The sequence below is a fragment of the Muntiacus reevesi genome, chromosome 12, assembly GCF_963930625.1.
Source record: "Muntiacus reevesi chromosome 12, mMunRee1.1, whole genome shotgun sequence".
NCBI classification, from domain to species: domain Eukaryota; kingdom Metazoa; phylum Chordata; class Mammalia; order Artiodactyla; family Cervidae; genus Muntiacus; species Muntiacus reevesi.
Genome location: NC_089260.1, coordinates 69,755,680 through 69,780,227, shown reverse-complemented (window position 1 = coordinate 69,780,227; position 24,548 = coordinate 69,755,680). Strand labels below are relative to the sequence as shown.

The following is a 24,548-nucleotide window of genomic DNA, read 5'->3' as shown; positions in this document are numbered from 1 at the left end:
AAGGGAAAGAAACGCAGGACAAAAAACACCAGGAAGGTGTTCATGTTGTGACAAGGGCGACAGAGACATCTCACCTATGCCCACACTTGGTAGTTCGCAAGTCCCTTTCACCCTTATGATCCCCAATCCCTGTGAGTAGATGGTGTGGAGTGATTTGCAGAATTTTACACTGGACAAAACCGAGGCTCCAAGACATCATTTTCCTGCCAAGGCCCTGAAACTCAGCAATGATGCCGGGACGAGGTCTGCGATTCCAAGGCCCACTGTCCTGGCCTCGTGGCATGGGCTTCTCCGTCAGCACCCCCACCACTGGTGTGCTTGAGGCCTGTGCCTCTCAAAGGCTGTGGGCGAACGAGGGGGGCCTGGAGTCTCAGGGGTCAGCCTCTCCCCTCTGTTACCCCCAGCCCAGCCTGCTCCTCCTCTATGGTGTGTGGAAGGGAGCCACCTACAGAGAAAGTAGCTCTATTCCTTTCCGACTGCTGCCCTAAGAAGGGTTTCCCAGGTGGCTCAGTGGTAAAGAACCTGCCTGCCAATGCGGGAGACGAGGGTTTGATTCCTGGGGGAGGAAGAGGCCCTGGAAGAAGAAATGAAAACCACTGTGGCATTCTCACCTGGAAAATGTTTGGAGAGCTACCGTTTATGGGGTTGCAAAGAGTCGGACATGGCTGAGCAACTAAATAAGAGGCTTAAAGCAACAGGAATGTACTATCTCGCAGGTTCTGGAGTTCAAAGGCCTAGCATGGGTCTCCCTGGGCCAAAATCAAGTGGTCAGTGGGCGCCATTCTTTAGGAGTCCCTGCAGAAGGATCTGTTTCCTGCTCACTGGGTGGGGAGCCGGGGGCTGTGTCAGAACTGAGATCCCATGGTTCATGGTCCTCTTCCTCCATCCTCAAAGCCACAGCACGCAGTGGAGTCCTCCTCTTCCCCCATCCCTCTGACCTGCTCCTCTGGCACCCCTCCAGCCTTGAGGACCTCACATCGTTAGATCGAGCCCACCTGGGGATTCCTGAATCACCTCCCAACTCAAGGTCCTTAATCTTAATCACATCTGCCAGGACCCCTAACCATATAAGATGACGTATCCACAGCCTGGGGAATTCGGGATGTGGACATTTGGAGGGGCCATATTCTGCCTCCCATTGTGGCCTTTCTATCACTACTTTCAAAGAAAGCTGCGTTCCAAATGGTGTCATGAACAGAGTTCAGATCCTGACTCCATCACTTAGTACCTGTGAAGTCTTATAGAAGATCCATAACCACTCCAGGCTTCAGGGTCCACACTGGCAAAAGGGTGAAGCAATTGCACTTCCAAACATTAAGTGAGGTTTAGCAACAACAGTTTTCAAACCTCTTAACGCAGATTCTGGCTCCAGTGCCCAATCCCATTTCCTTTACCTTATAAGAACCATCAGAAAGCTTAGGAGTAAGGGTCTTTAACTCGGGGCTTCCTTATAGGGTTTCAGAGGAGCACAAATTCCCTGATACTAGGTGTGACCTGCTGTGACAGTGTGCATGCGCATCTTTCTTGGGAGAAGCTTCACAGCTTTCACCACATTCCTGGGAAGATCACGGGCCCGTGGTGTGCTGGTGAACACTTAAACCTTGGCCTTTGCCGATGAGCATGGTCTCCTGCCCACGCATGTGTGTGTGTGTGTGCTCAATTGCTACAGTTGTGTCTGACTCTTTGCGACCCTATGGACTGTAGCCTGCCAGGCTCCTCTGTCCATGGGATTCTCCAGGCAAGAACACTGGAGTGGGTTGCCATGCCCTTCTCCAGGGGATCTTTCCAACCCAGGGATCGAACCCATGTCCCTTACATCTCCTGCATTAGCAGGCAGGTTCTTTACCACTAACATCACCTGAGAAGCCCCCTCATGCCTATAGACAGTACCAAACTACTAAAGAGACATCATAAAACATGGAGTTGGGAAGAGAGGTGCACACTGGCTGTGCTCCAGCCCACCACCCAAAGATTACAGAGCACTGCTTTGGGGGAAGGCCTGGCCTTCCAGCCCATCTGATCTGTTTAATCTGAGAGCTTGTCTTGTTGCTTGCTTTGTTGTTTCCTCAGCAGGGCTGATCTTTATCAGGATGCTGGAGTTATTTCGAGCTGTTGACGGCAAACATCTGGAGGAGGGGCAGGCGGTGGGGAGCCTTGGAAGAAAGCATTTGGGATTGGAGGACCAAGGCCTCAGTGAGTCTGGGCCTGAGAACCCCAGAGCTTCTGGAGGAAGAAGAGGGATTTGGATCCGGTTATCAGCAGAGGGAGACATGGAAAGACACTTCAGGGACTGTCGAGGTAAAAGAAGAAACTCGCTAGCTGAGAGGCTGCAGTGCTGAGGCTGGGGGCGGACAGTTCGGGCCTATTGATCTGGCTTCTTTGCTCTGTGCTGGGTTTGATTGCTGACAGGTCATAGGCCCAGACCTGCGGCAGTTGTACAGGGCACGCTGCTTTGATTTAGCCTTTTGATGTCATTTGCTAACAATCCTCCCACCAAGATTCCCTAACATGACAGTCACTCATCCTATCTCAGGCCAGGTCTACATCTTCTCCCTGTCCTATGTGGATGTGAGTTCTGGGAACACTCCCTGCCCAGGCTGGGTGACCTCAGCTCAAACCCTGCTTCCACCTCCGACTCTTGGTTGTTCTCCCTGTGAGATGGGTCTTTTCACCCCTGTTCAGCCTCCCCCGTGGTATCACCAGGTGTTCACAGACTGATGATGGATGGAAGTCCCTCTAAATATTACAAATTGCCATCCAAGCAAGGGCTTCTCAGGTGGCGCAAGTGGTAAACAGCCCACCTGCCAATGCAGAAGGCATAAAAGACTTGGGTTCGATCCCTGGGTCAGGAAGATCCCCTGGAGGAGGAAATGGCCACCCACTCCAGTATTCATGCCTGAGGAATCCCATGGACAGAGGAACCTGGCGGGCTGCAGTCCACAGGGCTGCAAAGAGTCAGGCACAACTGAAGCGACTGAGCGCACAGCCCACCCAAGCGAGAGCTGCTGTTGCTGGTGCTGGTCACGGTACAAAGAGCCAGAGGGGGGCAGGACCCAGCAGCTCCCCGCCCGGGGGATGGCGTGGGCTTTGAGCTCAGGATGTGAATACAGTTCAGTGAGGATGGTTGCAAACACAGCACGTCGGGGCAGGACTGCACCTGAGTCACCTTTGCCAAAGGCCTACTGTGCGCTGTGCTCCCAGTAGGTGCTGGGGGTAAATGAGGACTAAGTCCACCTTTCCGTCATGGAGCTAGGAGTCTGACAGGAAGGGCAGAGAAGCCAACATTACAAAGCGTAAGATTCAGAGAGATAAATAGATGCCAAATGATAGAATCATTGGCAATGCTTTGCAAAGAGAAAAGTGATGCTACTTATTTTAGGTCAGAGAATGGAGAGGAGCTTGTAGAAAGCCAGACAGGAGAAATTACGGTTGACCTTGCCTTGAAAGGTGAGTAGGGGTCTCTAGAGAGGGGGTAAAGTGCAGACAGGCATTTGAGCAGAGACTCGGGGTGTGTGAATCACAGTGGGTTTGGAGCTTCGTGCGGAGGCCCGGACGGGAGGCGTGGCCTGGCACAGAGAGGTGGGAACTGCGGCAGGTGACGGAGCCCCCAGAGATCTGGGCCTCGTGTACTATGAGAAGCACATCATGCTGACAGATGAAAGTGGGGTTTTTCCTGATTCAGGAAAACCGGAAGTTTGGGACCCACTCGACTGTCTGCTCATTAAGGTCTTTCGGCTCTGGTCCTGTGAAAGGCGTGAGACCTGAGACCAGAGGGACTGAGGGCCACATCTGAAGGGATGGGGGACATCGGGGACCTCTCCACAAGCCAGTCACCAGCTGACCTCTTTGGGAACCATTGCTGGAGTAGGCTGGGAAGACAGATTAGAACAGAAATCGCAGGGTGGCTGCAGCTATCCAGTAGGGACAGAAGGCTGCTTCCTTTAACAGATTGCGCCCTAACCCCCAACCCCACCCCAGCCCTGACCTTACCTTCTAGCCAACCCGCTCACCTAAAATCTGCTGGGTTTGCAGGGAGGCTAAGCCTGCATTCCAGCGAGTCAAAAGCAAAGTCACATTTCAGAGACTATTCACACACAAGCTCCTGACCTGAGCATAAGGGAAGCATCACACATGGACACCAGGGCTTCTTAGGGAGCAGGACTGAGGTGCTGTCCCCAGAGGAATGCACTTGATTCTGGGCCCTGTGGACACAGTGATCTGTGCTGGGGAGCAGGGTGAGCAGGGTAGGATCTTTCTTGACATAAACAGACCACGTGTTTGCCTTCTGGGGGTTGAAGAGGCTTGGCTGCTGAAAGGCCCATTACTCCAGCCTATGTGATTGGATTGATCTGAGAGCCGGCTCTTGCAAGAATTTCTATCCTTTTTGTTCTGTCTACAGGAGGAAGTTTGTTGACCTCATTCCCATAAAATATACTCCTTTTCTCATCTTTAGCCAGCATCTCTTGACAACTTCCTCCAAAGGAAATTAGGGAACATGAAGGAATAAAAGTCCTTCTGCTTCCCAGGCCTTTTTTTTTTTTTTTTTGAAGGGTTGTTAAATAACTTATAAATAGAAGCTTACCAGTGTGCTTCTCTTTGCGCAAATCTAATATGCAAAAGTTCAGATTCTGCCCATGAATTAATCAAGAAGTAATTATATGCTTTGGCTTGTGTTTTACAAAAGGATTCCCTATACAATACTTTAAATAACACAGCCCCATCCATGGCTCCAGATGAAATAGTTGCAATATTTCCATAGCTCCCTAAAGCCCAGCAGAGCTGGATGATATATACTTTGGCAATACAGGCGACCCTTTCAAAGGACTTGCTGGGTTAACCCGGATATTGTATTCCCTACATGAGGCATAACAACTGCTGCTTCGAAAAGGCTGAACTTTCCTGGCCCAAGACATCTATTCTCACCAGGATGTTATGTGTCCACCCAGAACCAACTGCATTCCTCGCTAATTTGTTTGTGCCTGTTATGGTTCTCACTGTAATTATAGAGCTGAATTAAATGCATTGTGTATCTCGTGGATGCCCCACTTTCAAGAAACCAAAAGTGGACATCACAGAGCTTTCGTTATGGTTTTGGTTTTGCACAAATTTCAAAGAGAGAATCACAAACTGTGTTCTTCTACTCAAACTTTTGACCCTGCACGAAGCATGGCAAGTAAATGTATGTTTATATGCTTACAGTTCAAATTAGATGTTTAAGGCATACACATACCTTATTCATTTTTCACAAGTTCCCATTTTAGCTAACTTTCCTGATTAACTAAATGATCATAATATTGGATAACAGGGTTTCCAATGGTTTTTAGTGAGTTGTGCTATGAGTGTGAAAGAAAAGACCAATGTGCATTCTACATAATCTTAAAAATCTCCAATGCCTTCCTATCATACTCAGATACAATAATATCTCTGCCTGCCACAGCTTGCAAGCTCCTATGTGAACTGCAAGAACCCATCTTTTTCTCCCACATCTCCAAGTACTCTTCTCCTCTTCAAAAGACTTCAGTTCTCCATCCCTCTTTATCCTGACATGTCAAGCCTATTTCCTTTTTCCTTCCTACTGCCATTATCTGAACTTACTCTCCTTATTTATCATCTGTTCTTTGCAACCTACTCTTAGACCCTTATCAGCCTTAGCCCATGACTACAGTGTTAGGCCCAACAATGCACCCCTTCTCTGTCTTAGCAGTTGCTCTCTCTCTAGGATTTCCATCTCAAAGAATCTGCAGTATAGAAGATAGTAGTTATTTGTTGAATCAGTGTTTCAGTGGATGTATACCTCAAGCCCTTATAATATCATGAGACTGGCTTCAGTCTCAGAAAATGATTTACTTCCATCTTTACTGGGAAATTATCTTGTTAATCACACAGATGTAGCCAGGCCAAGGGACTCAGTTCAAGAATTCAGCCTCTTAATATTTTCTTTGGTTTGCTAATTTCAACTAATCCACCAAGACACATCAACTAGAAAGATAAGACTGTGAATCTGGAATGTTAAGGCCCCTGGAATGCACAGAAACATCTAGAATGCACATGCAGTGGTGTACGAAATGTCTTGAGTTTGGAATTGATGACTTTGTTTTTCCAGGGTTGGGACAACTTGTGAAGGAGAAACATAACTGCTTCGTTAGTCATTTTAATTTTTTTTTCTCAGACCTTATTTTTCCTAAAAGGAAAATAACCCAAATACTGACCAGCCAAGTATTTAATGTATATTGACAGGAATCTTCACACTATGAGGCAGATGTAACTATACCCATTTTCTAGGTGAGGAAACTGAGGTGAAGGAACTTGCTCAAATGCAGAGCTAACAAACATAAGAGATAGGATTAACATCCTAGTAGGTTTAACCTCCAAGGATGTGTTCTTCTACACTGAATTGCTTCTCCCAAAGGTAAAGAACGGTCCAACATCCCATGTGGAGTTTCGAGAGGTGTTTAATCCCAAGAGTCCGACCCCACCGCCCATTCAAAGTCAAGTCTCAGCTCTCTAAATGCACTGCGCTGCAGAGACAAGGGAATCACGTCTCAGGATCCTGGAGTCCAAAAGCTTTGGAATAAGGACCTGAACAGAGGACACGATTCAAGTCTGACGGCTCACACACAGTCCCGAGGGGAGTTTCCATGCGAAAGACGACCTGACTCTACCTGCCAGGAAGCTTAAGATCATGGGCCTCTATCTCCTCTCTGAAGTGGCCACAGCAACCCTTATGGTGGCCAGTTCCCCAAAACCACTTTATGTGTGGTTGCTTTCTTCCTAGCACTTGTTCATCGCAACGTGGGCTCTCCCAGGATCATACATTAAGCAGTATGAGTAACACCTACTGAGTCCCAACTTTACGCCAGGTGGCAAGCTAGGCTGTTTGCATGCTTTGTCTTACTTGATCCTGACATACTCCTGTATGTGTCAGTACTATTACTAGCTCCATCTACGACGAGGAAACTGAAGCTCAGAGAGGCTGTCGCTGGCCAGAGGCACACAGCACGAGGCAGAACCAGGTTGAGCCCCCTAAGGACAGGCAATATCAGAGAAAACACCAATGCTCCCTGCTATGCTTGCTGGGGCCTGGCTCCTAGAGGAAGGTTTGTAGAGGATCCCCCAAACCTGGGTTGGTCACAGGGGAATCCTTTGCTCATAAGTGGCAGAGAATAAAGTGGGGGCCTGTTCTGGGAAGATATTCGGCAAGTGTGTCCTTTGGGAGGAGCTGGTTAGAGAGAAAGACATCAACCATAGTCAACAAGATGGTGAAGCTGGGACTGGCAGGGAGGCAAGAGTCCCAGCAGAGTGTGGGAGGTGATGCTTAGAGACAGCTGGGCAAGAGAGACAACCCCTGGCCTGAGATGCAGGAGCGGACAGCAGGCCAGGGCTCTGCCTGATGTGACCACCAAAGAGAGCCTGTCAGCTTTCCAGGGCTTTGTAATAGAAGCGCCAAATGTTCTGCTTGGGTGGTGCGCTGTGGTCTGCCGGAGAGTCTGTGGGGCCAGGAACGGTATCTGGGGGTGGGTTGGTCTTGTGCTCATTCAGGGATGGGGTCACGCTTCCCTCCAGTGCTGTTAGTGATAACTGCCGTTTTGAGGGATGCTGGCAGTGTTTATCAGCTGAGGACCATTTTGGCCCCCAAGGAACAGTGGCCATGTGTGGAGACATTTTTAGTTATCACAACTGGGAAGGTGCTTCTGGCATTGAATGAGTGGAGGCCAGAGCTGCTGCTAAACTCTGCTCATCAGCACGCAATGCACAGGAGAGCCTCTATGGCAAAGAATTATCCGGCCTGAAATGTCAACAGAGTTCAAGTTGAGAAACTCTAGATTACAGCCACCAGTGAAAATTCCTCTTCCTGAAACAATAGGCTATATAGATGGAGCCATGGAGGAAACTGGCTCAAAATCTCTGCAGTGAGCAGAACTGAGCAAAAGAAACATTTTAAGTTGTGTTCAGTTAGGTTCAGCCGCTCAGGTGTGTCCAACTCTTTGTGACCCCATGGACTGCAGCATGCCAGGCTTCGCTGTCCATCACCAACTCCAAGAACTTGCTCAAACTCATGTTCATTGAGTTGGTGATGCCATCCAACCATCTCATCCTCTGTCGTCCCCTTCTCCTCCCGCCTTCAATCTTTGCCAGCATCAAGATCTTTTCAAATGAGTCAGCTCTTCACGTCGGGTGGCCTAAGTATTGGAGTTTCAGCTTCAGCGTCAGTCCTTCCAATGAACACCCAGGACTGATCTCCTTTAGGATGGACTGCTTGGATCTCCTTGCACTCCAAGGAACTCTCAAGAGTCTTCTCCAACACCACAGTTCAAAAGCATCAATTCTTCGGCGCTCAGCTTTCTTTATAATCCAACTCTCACATCCACACATGACCACTGGAAAGGCCATAACTTTGACTAGACAGACATTTGTTGGCAAAATAATGTCTCTGCTTTTTAATATGCTGTCTAGGTTGGGCATAGCTTTTCTTCCAAGGAGCAAGCATCTTTTAATTTCATGGCTGCAGTCACATCTACAGTGATTTTGGAGCCCCCCCAAAAATAAAGTCTCTCACTGTTTCCATTGTTTTCCCATCTATATGCCATGAGTAGATGGGATGAGATGCCATGATCTTAGTTTTCTGAATGTTGAATTTTAAGCCAGCTTTTTCACTCTCCTTTTTCACTTTCATCAAGAGACTCTTTAGTTCTTTGCTTTCTGCCATAAGGGTGATGTCATCTGCATATCTGAGGTTATTGATATTTCTCCTGGCAATCTTGATTCCAGCTTGTGTTTCATCCAGCCCAGCATTTCACATGACGTACTCTGCATATAAGTTAAATAAGCAGGGTGACAATATACAGCCTTGACATACTCCTTTCCCGATTTGGAACCACGGAAATGTTGTTCCATGTACAGTTCTAAGTGTTGCTTCTTAACCTGCACACAGATTTCTCAGGAGGCAGGTCAGGTGGTCTGGTATTTCTATCTCTGAGAATTTTCCAGTTTGTTGTGGTACACACAGTCAAAGGCTTTGGCATAGTCAATAAAGCAGAAGTAGATGTTTTTTTGGAACTCTCTTGCTTTTTCAATGATCCAGCGGATGTTGGCAATTTGATCTCTGGTTCCTCTGCCTTTTCTAAATCCAGCTTGAACATCTGGAAGTTTACCATTCACATACTATTGAAGCCTGGCTTGGAGAATTTTGAGCATTACTTCGCTAGCATGTGAGATGAGTGCAATTGTGTAGTAGTTTGAACATTCTTTGATGTTGCCTTTCTTTGGTACTGGAATGAAATCTGACCTTTTCCAGTCCTGTGGCCACTGCTGAGTTTTCCAAATTTGCTGGCATACTGAGTGCAGCACTTTCACAGCATCATCTTTTAGGATCTGAAATACCTCAACTGGAATTCCATCACCTCTACTAACTTTGTCCGTAGTGATGCTTCCTAAGGACCACTTGACTTCATACCCCAGGATGTCTGGCTCTAGGTAAGTGATCACACCATCGTGATTATCTGGGTCATGAAGATCTTTTTTGTACAGTTCTTCTGTGTATTCTCGCCACCTCTTTTAAATATCTTCTGCTTCTGTTAAGTCCCTACCATTTCTGTCATTTATTGTGCCCGCATTTGCATAAAATGTTCCCTTGGTATCTCTAATTTTCTTGACGAGATCTCTTTCCCATTTTATTGCTTTCCTCTATTTCTTTGCATTGATCACCGAGGAAGGATTCATGTCAATAGTTTTAAAGAGTGTAAGTTGTGTTCTCATGTCAACAGTCTTGGAAGCAAAGCTGCTAGATATCATTGTAGGCACACACACACACACACACACCCCAGATGCAGGTTTTCTCTCCCTGAACCCTCCCAGTATCCCTATGGGACATGCATTATCACTCTCCCTTGTATAGATGAAGACGCACAGAGGCTCAGAGATGTTAAGCATCTTGTCCACAGTCACACAGCCAGCAAGTGGACTTAGCCATTGTAGGGACTCAGAAGTTTCAGACTGAAGAAGGTACAATTGAAAGAAAACTGGGGAAAGAGTAGGAGACAGAGTTTGAGTTCAGACTGCCACTTACTGACTCTGTAACTGGGACATAATTCCAGTCTCCTCTGAGCATTTGTTTCTTTATCTGTAAGATGAGTTAGACAAAATCATCTTACATAGTCTGTGATTCTTTGAATCTGGATCTTAAAATTGCACCTTCTTCTCATACTGTAGATTTTCATTTCTTTGTGTCCTCCCTCATCAATTATGCCTATTCTTTCCTCACAGAATTTCAGAGATGTAAATCTCATCTATAATCCAAGGTAAGCAGGTAGAGGACCAAGCAGTGCTGTGATCAATTAACAAGAGGCTGTGAAAAAGTGGTAATTTACTGTGTTTTGTTCTCTGGCTATGCCAGGAAAGCTAATATATGCTCACAGAAATGGAGGTACCAGACAGATGGCTGAAACCATAAGGATGCACATATATTTTAAGTCTGTAGATCTGAGCCAGAAATAAATGAGACTGTGACAGCTCCAGGGCAGAATGAGAGAGATGTCTTTTCAGGCAGTAAAAGATAAACTTGCCAACAATTAAATGGGTTAGTTCCTGTGATTCATTCATTCATCTACTGTATAGATGGAGCCGTATTACGGTCGTGGTGGGAGAGATGATGTATGCCTAGAAAGATGTCAAGAATCCATTTTGATGGACAAGAATAATGAGACACTCTCACCATTTCCTGTTTACCAGGTCCCATTCTATATACAAATGATCACAGCAACCCTCTGAAGTAGACACTATTATTATTATTCCCATTTTCAGATGAAGAAACTGTCACCAAGGAGATTAAGTGACTTGCTTTAGATTCCTGAGCTATATAAGACAAGTTTCTAACTAGGCAGCTGGCCCAGAGTCCCTGCTCTAACCAGGACACTCTCCGCCTTTGTACAGTTGGCAACATCTCTGTTTCTAAAATGTATCAGCGACTCAGAGTCTCTTTGCTTCAAAATTCATAGAATGTGAGAGTCAGAAGGTGCCTTAAAGGTGACTGAGCCCAGACGTTTTTCATATCTCTCTATACTGCATGACCTTGAAATTTTACTCGAAGCTCAGTTATGGAGATAAGGGGCTGGGAAGCTCAGATCCCCCCATCCCCTTCTTGCTGTCCTTCTCTCAGGGACCCTGGGTCCAGGGCTCTACACAGCACAGCTAAGGCTGAGTACTCCTGACCTCTCTCACCTCCTTATTCCCATTTTGCAGATGGCAAAACTAAGCCCCAAGGTGCCTATAGACTGGAGTGGGAAGGCCAGTTGCCCGCCTGTTAAAGGAGGTAGCTGGACCGGCTTCCGCCCTTCAGCACGGCGTCCTGAGCACCTACTCTGCCCTTTCTGCGTCAGGAGGGCCTCTTGGTCCTGAGGTGCTGTGGCTGTAAAGACCCAGCCGGCACTGTGTGTCTCTGATGCACAAACACGTCTTCCTTTCAAGGGAAGTTCTGCGGACCAGCCCCATCTGTCTGTCCCCAGGAGAGTGTGAAGATGCTAGCAACACAGAGCCCCAAAGTGGCCACGGGAGACAGAGGGTATGTCCTGGACTCTGTTTAAGGATCACTCCTCCCAGGACCACCCCGATCCTAAGTCTTCAACAGCCAGGTTTGAACTCCTGTCCCTCGGGAGCCTCCTCAGCAGGGCTGTCATATTACTCAGAAGGGTGGTGCTTCGGGTTGAATTCTGATCCCCTTAAAAGACATGTTGCAGCCCCTACCTCTAGGACTTCAGAATATGACCTTCATTGGGAACAAAGTCTTTGCAGAGATAGCCAAGTTAAAGGGAACTCATTAGGGTGGGTCTTAGTGCAGTAGGACTGTCGTCCTTACAAAAAGGAGAAATTTGCACATAGACGCACTGTGGAAAGATGTTCACCTACTGGCCAAGAAATGCCTGAGGCTCCTGGGAAGCAGGGTGTGGGGGTGGGGCTGGAGGAGATCAACCCCTCCAGCCTCCAGGGGGAGCGTGGCCCTGCCCCCTGCCTTGATTCCACACTGTGGGCCTCCAGAACTATTGTTCTAACCGCCCCCACCCAGGGTGGAAACAAATTCAGATGGGGTTAAAGCATTACTGATTCTGGCCAGAATCCTGTGGGTCTTTTCATTATGTTTGTTTTCATTGTTTCTGCGCTCATATAATAGGTGCAGTTCTTTTTTTGCCACTTATAAATTCTAGAGTCCAGGCTTCCCCTGGTGGCTCAGTGGTAAAGAAAGAATCCACCTGCCAATGGAGGGGACACAGGTTCAATCCCTGGTCTGGGAAGATCCCACATGCCTCAGGGCCTCTAAGCCTGAGTGCTGCAACTGCTGAAGTCCATGTGCCCTAGAGCCTGTGCTGCACAGCCAGAGAAGCCACCGTAATGTGAAGCCCACGCACCGCAACTAGAGAGTAGCCCCTACTCGCTGCAACTAGAGAAAAAGCCCATGCAGCAATGGAGACCCAGCACAGCCAAAAACAAATAAATAAATGAAAAAAATTATCAAAAAAAATTCTGGAGTCCAAAAGTACATGCACATGTTGAAGACTTTTGATGAGCTTACTTCTGGAGGCTTACAACTTCTGCTATAACCTCTACCTTAGAAGGGAGGAGGGCAGACCAGACTGAAGAAATGCACAGGGCGTGGATTCCTGAGAGCCCTGGCACGTGGGAGGTGCTGCCAAGGCAGACTCTACCAACAACTTCCCACGCCCGGCCCCCCAGGACGCGGTGGCCACGGGGTTACAAGGCTTCCTTTCATCTCTGTCCAAACCCTCAACTGTCCTCACCACCTCTTCCTTCTCTACTGACTGCCTTCTCAGCAGAATCCTAGCCTGGCATGACTCTGCTTCCCGCAACCTGGAGGCAGTTGCTTGACTCTAGGAAACGGAGCAGGTTGACATACTTCTAAGCAGAGAAACCACACATTTTCGTGGAAAGAGAACTCTGGGGCTCAGAGAAGCTGAGTAGCTCACTGTTCTATAACCAACCACCTTGGGGAAATCATGTGAAGCTCCTTGACCTTCAGACTCTTTATCTGTAAAATGCAGATGGTCATCCCAACACTGCTGACCTCATAAAGATGGATGTTGTGTGTGTGTGTGTTAGTCCGTCAGACGTGTCCGACTCTTTGCAACCCCATGGGCTGTAGCCCGCCAGGCTCCTCTGTCCATGGGATTCTCCAGGCAAGAATACTGGAGTGGGTTGCCATGCCCTTCTCCAGGGGATCTTTCCAACGCAGGGATCCAACGTGGTCTCCTGCATTGCAGGAAGATTCTTTACCAGACATTCTGTGCAGTGTTACAAAATTGAAAAACCTGTCGAGGGAAGCCAGGTAAACAGTGAGTGCTTGCTTAGGAAAACTAGAATATTTGGGAGACTGCATTAATTTCTTGTAGTTGCTGTAACAAATTACTGTAAACTCTGGTGACTTGTAGCAACAGAAATTTACTGTCTCACGGTTCTGGAGACAAAACCCGATTTATTGAGCCCAAATCCAGATGTGGGCAGGGCCATGCTGCCTCTGGAGGCTCCAGAGAAGAAGCCATGCCTTATGCCTCCAACTCTGGAGGTGCTGGTATTTCCTGGCTTATATGTGCATCACTCAAGCTCTGCTTTCTCCTCTTCTATGTGTAGCAAATCTCCCCACCTCCCTCTTACAAGGACATTTATAAATGCATTTAGGATACTTTGGGATAATTCAGGATAGTTTTTTCACATCAGGATCCCTAGTTTATTCACATCTACAAGCCCCTTTTTCCTTAAGAGATCACTTTTAGAGGTTCTAGAGTTTAGGACCTGGTAACTCTAGGTGATCATGATTTCCTTTTGTTGCAAAAAATCTTTTTATACTTTGGAAAGCCATTTTCTTAAATTAAGCTAACTGTTCAGTTTTTAGAGGCACAAACATATAGGGTTAATAGAGATGACTCCTCCTCCCAAGCCAGGTCAACCAATGAATAGCTAATGTTGCAATTGCAAAGTGCTTTCTACATCTTTTATCCTACATGCCCTTCCTACGGTGCTGTGAGATAGAGTGGTGATTACTATTCCACCCATTTTTCAGATGAGAAAACTGAGACTCAGAAAAGTTAAGCAATGTGTTCCATGTCACTGAACCAGGAGTTGTACGGTGGTCCTGCCGTCTCTTTTCTGTTACTCTGTGGACCGCAGAAGTGACAGGACCCCTCGGCCAGATTCCCTTCATGTGTCCACACCCACCGTAGCCACAGGGCCACCTTACCTGCTGTGGCTGTAGCTTTCTGGAGCGTGGTACATGAAGACGTTTCCTCGACCCGTCCTTGCCCAGTGGCTGGCCATGTCGATCACGGGGCAGATGATAAAGTAGTCTCTGGTGAGAGGAAGACAGAGGGGGGTGTCTAGCCATGCCCAGCTCTATAGACAACAGTGCTGGGTAAAGGTCTCTCCCAGGCGAGGGTCCCTGGGCGAGCAGCCCTCTGCACACAGCAGCAGAGAACATGCCTGCTCCTCGTACCCCCGGCTTTCCTCTTGCCCCAGCTGGGCCCCCTGCACAGTCCAGCCTGCTTCATGACGGCCACAATCACACGCTGTGGTCCATACGACACATCTCAGGGTCAAGCGACCCGTGGGAGCATCATCTTCCCAGAACATCAATTTTACCCAAAACCTTGGGAACAAAACATCTTATAGTCAAATAAATACAATATACTGTGGAGCTGAACATAATCATGCATTTAAAAAGGAGATGGAGACCTCAAGGGTCTGGGGCCACGGGGCTTTGAATCCTACACAGCATCTGTACGTCTCCTTGACATTCCACATCCTCAGCTGAGAAACGGGGCCCATGAGCCCGATGCTGCAGAGATTCTGGTAAGTGATGGACTCATGGAAGTCCATCACTGAGGAGGGCTGCCTACCCCTCCTCTGGAGGTGGAGACCAGCACCTCTAGGGGTCACAGGGAAGGTTCTCAGAGAGCATGTGGCTGGCGGGGTGAGTCTGGAAGTGCAGATGGAGGCAGCCCTCTTCAACTCACGGGCCCCTGAGGAGCAGTCAGCGGGACAGGGGTGGGAGCAGACCTCCAGAGAGGCCCACCCTGGTAGCACTGTGACGAGGACACTGGAGGCAGGGAGGCCCGTGGAGGCTGTTGCCTCAGTCCTGCCAGGAGGGAAGGAGGGCCGGACCTGTAGGAGATCTGGAGTCCAGCTCAGCAGTGAAGCCTTCCTGGGTTACCTGCCCTCCCTCAGACCTCCGCTCCTGCCCCCGGCTAATGCATTGCTCTCAAAGACAGATACAGGCTAAAGCTGGAACAGGAAGGAACACGGGTTTCTGAACTCTAGCCTGAGTTCTTTCCACAACATGGACCTGAGCCAGTCCCGACATGGCTGTGAGCATCTCAGGGCCCAGGAGTCGGACATCTGTGAGCCTTTAGAGTCCATTCTGGGACTGGGCCTCCAGGAACAGCTGCTGCCCATTTGGTTCAAAGGGTTCAAAGCTGAACTCTCCACTGGAGGGAAAATTAGAGCCTTCTTGGTCCCCAAGGTCCCAGGAGATGGTACAAAGTTTTATTTAGAGCCCATGATGCTCTGATTGGAAACCGCAGGCTCCTGGGCAGAGAGACCAAGCAGGGAAGCGCGTCTCAGCACCCTTCAGTCCAGCTCTTTCCATCACAGGCAAGTTCAGCAGGGACCTCCGAGCCTCAACAGTGGCTCTGTCCCCAGGGACGGAGAGCGAGGGCCAGCGTGGACCTCCCCGAGGACAGGAAAGAAGCCACAGGATGCCGGAACCCCCCTGACCACGTTCTCCCCTCATGGAGGGGGCCTGCCAGGGAACCAGACCGTCCCAAGGGGGCTCACAGGTGACCCGAGAGCTAGAGTCCCCGCTGTGGTCTCATCCCGGGGGCTCCAAAGGCAGAGAGAAACGGAACCTGGCTGTTTCTTGACTGTGATGAGACAGAGGGATGGTCTGGGGACGGCAGAGGCTGCCATGGGTGGGGGCATCCACTAACCACTCCTGGGTGGGGGACCTGGGCAGACTTCCCCAGGAAAGGAAGCTGGAAGCAGTGAGAACAGCAAGACCCATAAACAGTGAGCATAGAAGCAGCATCCTGGGGAAGGGGTCGCACGGCCTTAGAAGCCCTGTGTCCTCTATTCTAGGTGTGACGTCAGGCACAAACCTTCCCCTGTCTAGGCCTGTGTTTCCTGTGCAAGGTGAATTCTGGCCACAAAGCAGAGTCACTTGGGGGACCCTTGAAATACATTTCATGCTTAGTCACTCCATCTTGTCGGACTCTTTGCGACCCCATGGACTATAGCCCGCCAGGCTCCTCTGTCCATGGGATTCTCCAGGCAAGAATGCTGATGTGGGTTGCCATTTCATCCTCCAGGGGATCTTCCTGACCCAGGGATTGAACCCAGGTCTCCTGTACTGCAGGCGAACTTTTAACCATCTGAGAGATGTATACCAGTGCTCATGAGGCCTGGGCTCTTGCCCCACCCTTCGAGTGCTCCCTACACGGTTCTCAAGGGTAGCCTAGGTCCAGACCGCTGGATTGGAGGACGTGGGGTCCTATCTGCTGGGTTGGGCTGTCTCTTCTGAGCCAAGCACACCCCTCCCTGGTTCTTCACCAGCAATAGCTGAGCTCAGTTTCTATGCGCAGGGTGTATACAGCAGGCGCAAGCACCATGGAGGGAAGGACTGGGCCACCCCTCAAGTCTCCCCCATGCGGGCAGGCACCCGCACTTTGGACTGAATGAAGGAGGCAGCGAAAAGCACCGGCACCATGCCCCGGTTCTCCCCAAATGGCCTGAGCATCCCCACGCCCGCGTGGAGGCAGACCCGCACGCCCAGGGGACTCACCGCGTGGCCTGCTCCAGGGCGCGGGAGAAGGAGGCGTAGTCGTCCGAGTCGTGCTCCAGGGAGTAGTACCACGTGGCCGCGGCCTGCACGCCGGCGTCCGCTGCCTCGCCGCCCAGGGAGTTCTGCAGCGCCTGATAAAAGGCTGTTTTGCTACTGGTCCGGCCTTGACTTTCTTCAAATTGCTTGAAAAAGAAAAAGATACGCAAATCACCTGGTCAGATTCTGAAAGGCCTCGAGTCAGCATCGCTCCAACACCTGGTCTAGAATTTTCTCTCTGGAAAGCAGTGGAAGATGGTGTGCAGCCCATCTGTGCTAGAGCCAGACTGCCTGGGTGCGAATCCCAGCGCTGCCTCCTTCCAGCTGTGTGACCTTAAACAAGTACCTCTACCTCTCTGGGCCCTCTTCTCCCAGCCTGAAAATGGACAGAGTGGAGCCTGCCTCCACCAACCCAGGCAGGGCTGCAAGGAAGATTTAAAGGTGAAGCACTGCAAAGGGTGCCGGCGATACGCAAGCGCTCCCTGAACGCCCCCCTTTGCTGCAGGCTGCTCTCGGGTCTCACGGTGGGTGCTCCTGCACCGGACCTGCTCAGCCAGCTTGTCACGTGGGCTTGTGAGCAGAGCAGACTCCCGTCTCCTTCACTGACTCAAGCAGTCAACGTAAGGGTGTCCTCCATCCTCTCTTCTGCTGGTAAACCCACTCCCGGGCCAGGGCCAGCTGCTTGCCAGGCCTGGGAAACAGCCCTGAGCATGCTGCTCAGGGAGCCCTGATCCAGCATCCCTGCTCTCGCGGGCCTCATGTTCTAGAGGTGGAGGTGGAAAATAAGCAAATAGTTAGGTGTTCATCCGGGACAGGTGCTATGCAGAGAAACAGCGGGGTGAGAGGGCGGGGGCAGGGCGACTTCACAGAGGATGGGCGGGGATGGGGAGGGGTACCCAGGCACCTCTCTGGGGATGGCATCCCCTCTCTGGGGACGGGCATTCAGTTAGGAATGAGTCCTTCCCTCTTCTTCCTGTCTTTCTTCCTTCCTCTTTCCCTCCCTCCCATCTTTCCTTTCTTTCTCGTTTGCTTCCTTCTCTCTTTTCAAAATTTGTTTTTAAACTGCAGTAACACTGGTCTATAACGTTAGATGAGTTGGATGTGTACAACATTCTATTCCTTCTTCTGGGTACCCAACTGTGAGCTCACCACCAGAGGTTTAGTTTCCATCCCATCACATACGCTTGAGACAGTAAATGAAACTGAAGTCAGTCCCTTTTACCCGTTTTGCCCTCTCCCCCCCACATTACCGCTACTCTGCCCCCCACCGTGTCTGCGTGTTTATTGCTGCCTGGTTTGGTTTGTTCAGTTGCTTGTTTCACCTGCGAGTGAAGTCGTATGATTATTTGTCTTCCTCCTCTTCCTTCTTCCCTTTCTTACTTGTCCTGTCTGCCTGGGAGAGTCTGGGGAGAGCCATGTCCTCCCTCCCAAGACTCAGTTTCCTTATTTCTGAAGACAAGGGGCAGAAGGAGATGCAGCTCCCACGTGTGAGGTCCAGGCGCCTTGGCTCTTGTACAGCCCTAGGATGTGTGTTTACATATTTCTAGACTCTTAGGTCAACACTGACATGTGCTTATCAGGACATCCTGACGTGTTTAGATTGTTTTCCTAAACATTCCCAAGCACACCGGACCTGTGCTTAGAATTCAAGGAGTGGGTGAGACCAGTAAGGAATCCCTGCTGTCTGAGACACAACCCCCTGGGGTCACAGGGTGTGCTTCCTTTAGCCTGTCTCACCAAGAGCCTGGACCTGGGTGAATCACTGATCAGAAGCATGTCTGCTGGTGGCTACACACCAGCTTCAGGAGAGATGAGGAAAGGAGATAGGGAGAGGTGTGCAAATATGGCTTAGTCTGAATTCTATCTATAATGGGTTATTTCTTGGAAAAAGATCTGAAGAAAATATGGCAAAAAATACTAATACCTGTTAAATCTGAATAGCAATGTGCTTACTGTATCAGTGTTTATTATATCAACATGGGTTTATTATACAGTGCATATATTATCAAATATTTCTGATCATGATCTATAATAAAAAAGACATTGGATACATGAGGAATCACACACAAAATCACACTCAAAGGAATCACTCAAAAGGAAATAACTCAAAGGAATCACACTCAAAGGTGTGTAGTAATGTTCACAAGTAACACTCATTCTCATTGTTGTTAACATCTATGACGTATCTGATAGTTTCCATTATATTGTATTCTATTCTAGTCTAGTCTGATCTAGTCTATTCAAAATGCTTGCCTGCAATCTAATTGACTTCACAATCTTCTAATAGTTTAGGGGGAAATCATCATGTTATTCTCTGCCCTTTTCTGAGTTTTTGAAATATTTTATCCCCAAAATTATATTAGTCACCATTCACATAACTCTGGTTATTGCTAAACATTTAGCATGTGTATTTCACTGATATATCAAAATCACCATATGAGTTGGGCAGTTGCATAGAATCACTGTCAAATTCCAACAACACTTCAATATACAGGGCATAGCACAGCTCTGGGCACACATGGTCAGTAGATGTAGTGATTACCTTTTTCCTTGTCCCAGATGCAGGCAGGGGCCCCTGGGTGCCTTCAGGATGCTTTGCTGAACCCCCAGGGGCTATTCCTGTTCTCGTGTTCCAGAATCACCGAGGAACCCCTGAACCATAGGACTCAGCGCGGTGCTCAGTACGTGCTGGACAAAATGAATAGTGAAGACCCTGACCTTCGTAGAAATAACACAGGAGAAGTCGCAAGTCCAAAGTCAAACCTCCTAGATTCAAATCCCCAAAGTTGGAAAGACCTGGACTTGGGTGCCACCTTTGCTAGGTCTTAGATGTGCTTCACGAGCAAGTTACTGAAGCCCTCTCTGCCTCTGTTTTCTCCTCTGTGCAATGGGCACAATAACATTACCCTCTTCATTAAACTGTCCTGAGGTTAAACACGCACACTGTTAGCATGATGCCTACTGATGGATGCATGCAGCCTCAACCCTGGGCCCAGCTCAACTGGCACAGGGGGGCTCGTGTTTTACAGTAAGACCTGATCCATGCTGGTCCCCTTGGCTGTGGGTCCAGACCCTTGGAACTCCTCTTCTGAATCACTGCTGGAGAATGACTGACCTTGTCCTGGTGCTAGGGAAATTCTTTCCACAAAGAGGCCGCTTTTAGGAGCAGCACGCCATTAAGCCCTGGGCCTTACCAGAAGCACCTCGAACAACCTGAACAGTTCCACAGCTAAAATGCTGAAGGGAAGGGCCCAGTTTCTGCTGCCATGAGACTGTGATTCATTTCACATTCTAAGAGGACCTGAGCCGCTCAGATGAACTGGGACATGACAGTGTCCACGGTAACTAGTCTGGAGAGGCGGTTGGAGTGTGGACCTGGGACCCAGGGGGCGCGTGAGAGTGCGAAGGGGCCTGATTTCAGCAAGACCCAGGTCTCTTCCTGCTTGGCACAGACAGAAGCACAGATGCTGTTGCTCGTTTAATTAAAGAGGCAGCAGGAGGGGGTGGGGCCACCACGTGACTGCCAAGCTGGGGGCCAGTGGCACAAGCTGTAATTACAGGCAGGACCTTCCTCAGAGGCGGGTTTGCTGGGCATGAGCTCATTAAGGGCCATCAGGGATTGGCACATCTGAGCTGTGTGGTTTTAAAGGGCTGCCCTGAATATGCCCCACAGGGCAGTTAGAGGAGCCCTGGAGAACCTTTAGAGACTGCAGAGGGGTTTAGAGTCACCTTGCAAGCTGGTGGCCTAGGGAACTGAATGTGGGGTTCAGACCTGGCTCTGCGTGTGGCCTCATAAGATTCATTGCTGGTCAGTGTCCCCAGCTCCACACAGCCCCGGCAGGGAGCCCAGGAGCCCCTGGCTCTCGGGAGACCCAGAGCAGCATCCCCAAAGGCAATCAGGTGCACGATGAAAGGAGGAGAGAATGAACAAACGCCCCCAGAATTCTCTACAGCTCCAGGGTACCTGGAGACACAAATCCTCCTTCATTTAATGGGCATATGTTAGAGACCTACTGTGGCCAGCAGCTGAGAGGTTTGAAAAGAGCAGGACACAGACCTTCCCACAGAACAGCCTGGTAAAGTTGAAGAGGTAACGTGTCAATGAATGAAGTGGTAGTGGAAACTGTCAAGGGTTGGTGTCCAGCGGAGATGGGGGTGAAGCAGAAAGAGGGTGGGCTTGGGAAGCACACGATTGCTTCCTCACTCCCTCCTCAGCCTACCCTCATCACTCAGGCCTTCCCCTCACCCCCAGTACACCCCTTATCAAGGGCCCCCGGGACCTACATCCTGTCAGGTCCAGGGGTCAGATCTCTGCCCTCATCTCACACCATTTCCAATGACGTTCTACCCTTGACCTCAGCTTCCTTTCACAAACACGTTGCTTTCTTGGCTTTCTGTGACATCAAGATTTCCTGGTTTTCTTCCAGATCTGTATCTATAGCTATGAACCCCTTCCTGAACCCCCCGCCCCCGCCCCGCTCACCCACCCAACTGTCCATCCTACACATATCCCCACTCTGAGCACATTTCACCGCTTCCGTGTCTTTAACCCTAACTATGCACCAGCTTGTCCCTGGACCTCGCAGTGGACCTCAGTCTGGTCTCTAAGTCCTTGTTATCTTTCCACAGTCAGTTTTCCATAGAGCTGCCAGAATGCTCTTCAAATTCACAGATCAGGGGTATCATTCTCTAGCGTAAACTTTCTGATAACTGGTCCCTGCAAGTAGAATCCAGTCACCGTTCAGATGGCCTAACAGGTCTGCGTTCCTCTCTTACTGCTCCCCCCATCACCCACTGGGTTTACAGCATCTGGCCTTCTCGCCCCTCACACCAGCCCTACCCGGGGTCTTTGCACCGCTCCCCAACTGGCTGCCCTCACGGCTGGCCCTTCTCATCACTCAGGAGCAGAAGTCCCCTCCCCGACCTCCCTGCAAAGTGCTTTCCCCCACTGCTTCCTTTCCTCTCCTTTTACTGGTAGATCTTTCTTCAGAGCACATTCCATGATCTGAAATTCCTATTTCCTTTGTTTACACACCACTGTCACTGTCCTTTCCCTGGAACATAAACTCTATGAGCCAGGAGCCTGATCTCTTTGGTGGGGGCTGGGGGCGGGGGGTTACAATGTTCCCCCAGAGCAGTGAGGTGAGCCCGCAGAGAGTTTGTCTTGACCCTTCCTGCCCTGACCCCTGGGTGTGGAAGTGACCAGACCAAAGGCTGACTTCACCTTCAAGCAGGCCTCTTGACAGGCCCTGTCATCATTGTAGGGGCCATGATAAGATGTTCCTTTTAATTTTTTTAATCAAAAGAAAAAATAAATATAATAACAACAATAATGAACATATACTAAGGAATCCAGGGACTTCCCTGGCAGTCCGTGGTTAAGACTTCACCTTCCAATGCAGCAGGTGCACGTTCATCCCTGGCTGGGGAGCTTGGATCCCACATAACCCAGGGCCAAAAATCCAAAACATAAGACAGAAGCAGTATTGCAACAGATTCAGTAAAGAGTTAAAAAATGGCCTGCATCAGAAAATCTTAAAAAAAAATAATGAATCCAGCCTGGTTTATATTCATCTTTTACATAGTCAGAAAATATTTTTACTGTTTTTGGGGGATGAGTCAAACCCGTTGATCCCTGGTTTTCTCTTCCCAGAGCTCAGGCAGGGAATACTGAGACTAGGGTGAGATACTCACTAGAGTGAGTGACGATGCTGAGGGTCGGGTGGTTACAGCACCAGCGGGGAGGGGTCTCAGTACAGCTCCCAGGGTTGGGTGCTGTGACCTTTGCCTAAGAGTCCTTAAAAGATAGGACTAAAACTACCCTATGACCCAGTAATCCCACTACTGGGCATATACCCTGAGAAAACCATAATTCAGAAAGACACATGTAACACAATATTCATCACAGCACTGTTGACAATAGCCAGGACACGGAAGGAACCTAGACATCCGTCGACAAACGAATGGATAAAAAGATTGTGGTATACATACACAACGGAATATTACTCAGCTATAAAAAGGAACAACATTGAGTCAACTGAACTGAGGCGGATGAACTTAGAACCTGGTATACAGAGTGAAGTCAGTCAGAAAGAGAAAAACAGAGACCATACAGTAACGCATACACGTGGAATCTAAGAAAACGGTACTGATGAGCCTATCTGCAGGGCAAGGACAGAGATGCAGATGCAGAGATGCAGGGTAGAGATGCAGGTGTAGAGATGCAGGTGCAGACACGTGGACACAGTGAGGAAAAGAGAGGGTGGGGCGGCCCGAGAGAGCAGCACGGTGGTGGTTTAGTCGCTGAGTCATGTCCAACTCCTGCGACCCCATGGATGGCAGCCTGCCAGTCACCCCGTCCATGGGATTCTCCAGGCAGGACTACTGATGGGGCTGCCACTTCCTGCTCCAGGGTAGCAGGGAAATATACGCACCACCGTGTGTAAAATATCTAGCTAGCGGGCAGCTGCCGTACAGCAAAGGAAGCTCAGCTCGGGGCTCTGTGATGACCTAGAGGGCTGGGAGGGAGGCTCAGGAGAGAGGGGATGTATACATACACACACAGATAGCTGGTTCATGTTGTTGTATGGCAGAAACCAACACAGCATTGTAAAGCAATTGTCCTCCAATTAAAAATACACTTTAAAAGAAGAAAAAAAGACAGAAGTTCTCGCTTAACTACAGGGTTGGTTGCCCTGTGCCCATTCGAAGATTAAAGAGTTGGCAGCTCTCGGACTGCTTCAGCTGCCTTCATTGCAAGGCTAAAGCAAGGAATCCTGACCTGTTTTTTCTTATTCTGGGTCCTGGCTCTCCAGAGGGCCCCAGGATGTCCAGGGTCCGGACCCTCGCATCTCTTTACCCCAAAGGGCCGGGGATTCGGTGCGGCAGTCCCCCTCTCTCCCCACAGGAAATCCATGTGCTCCCTGAGACTGGCACGCCCCTCTGCTGTAATCTGTCACCAAAGGCTTGGTTTTCCCGGGCTGGGGCTCATGCCAGCTCCTGGGGCTGCCAGGTGCCACTTTCCAACTCTCAGACGGGCTGCCCCCCCTCCCCGCTCCCTGCAGGGCCCCCGCCCCACCTGCTCCTGGACGAGGCCAACTCCCGGCCAAGCTCAGGGGCAACGCGGCGGGGGCCGATCGCGGTTTTTCTCTCGCCTTCCTTGGAGATGCTTGTGCTTGGAGGGGAAGGCAGAGCATTGCCTCTTGGAACAAATCTGCTTTTGATCATGCAAATTAATGCCCGGTTAATGTAGGCAGACTGTCAATTTCACCAGTTAGGAAGAGAAAGAGAGAGAAAAGAGGGAAAAATCCCCACCACGGTGACTGACGAAGAATTTCAACGGAAAGCTGCTACTTCAGAAAATAAGATCGTTCTCTGTGAACAGAGCCATCCCGGGCATCTCAGGGAGCGCCGATGCACCACCGGTACGTGGTTAACTCTGCTGGTGTCATTAAGGCTCCTCGGGTGGGCCACAGGCGGCCTGGGGTGCTGGGGGCTGAGGGTCTTCACATGGACTCGCTGGAAACCCTACCCACCCTCTTAGGGCTGAGGCAATTTATTGGGTCTCCGCTGCTGTGACGGACGGGTGAGTCAGGGGCTCACTTGGGGTGGGAGGGACGTCTATCTCTCTCTCTCGTGACTTTCCCTGGGAAGCTGGATGGTGTGTGTTTGTGGA

The 24,548-nt window shown here is 49.6% G+C and overlaps 1 protein-coding gene across 1 annotated transcript in view; it reads right to left on the bottom strand.

Moving 5' to 3' along the window:
• TG (thyroglobulin) overlaps positions 1-24,548 on the bottom strand; it is a 234,211-nt gene that overhangs the window by 6,799 nt on the left and 202,864 nt on the right. The window contains exons 44-45 of the mRNA XM_065903111.1: positions 16,838-17,019; positions 14,243-14,350 (exon numbers count right to left, since the gene is read on the bottom strand). Of these exons, the coding sequence (XP_065759183.1) occupies positions 14,243-14,350; positions 16,838-17,019 (290 nt within the window). The remainder of the gene's footprint in view (positions 1-14,242; positions 14,351-16,837; positions 17,020-24,548) is intronic.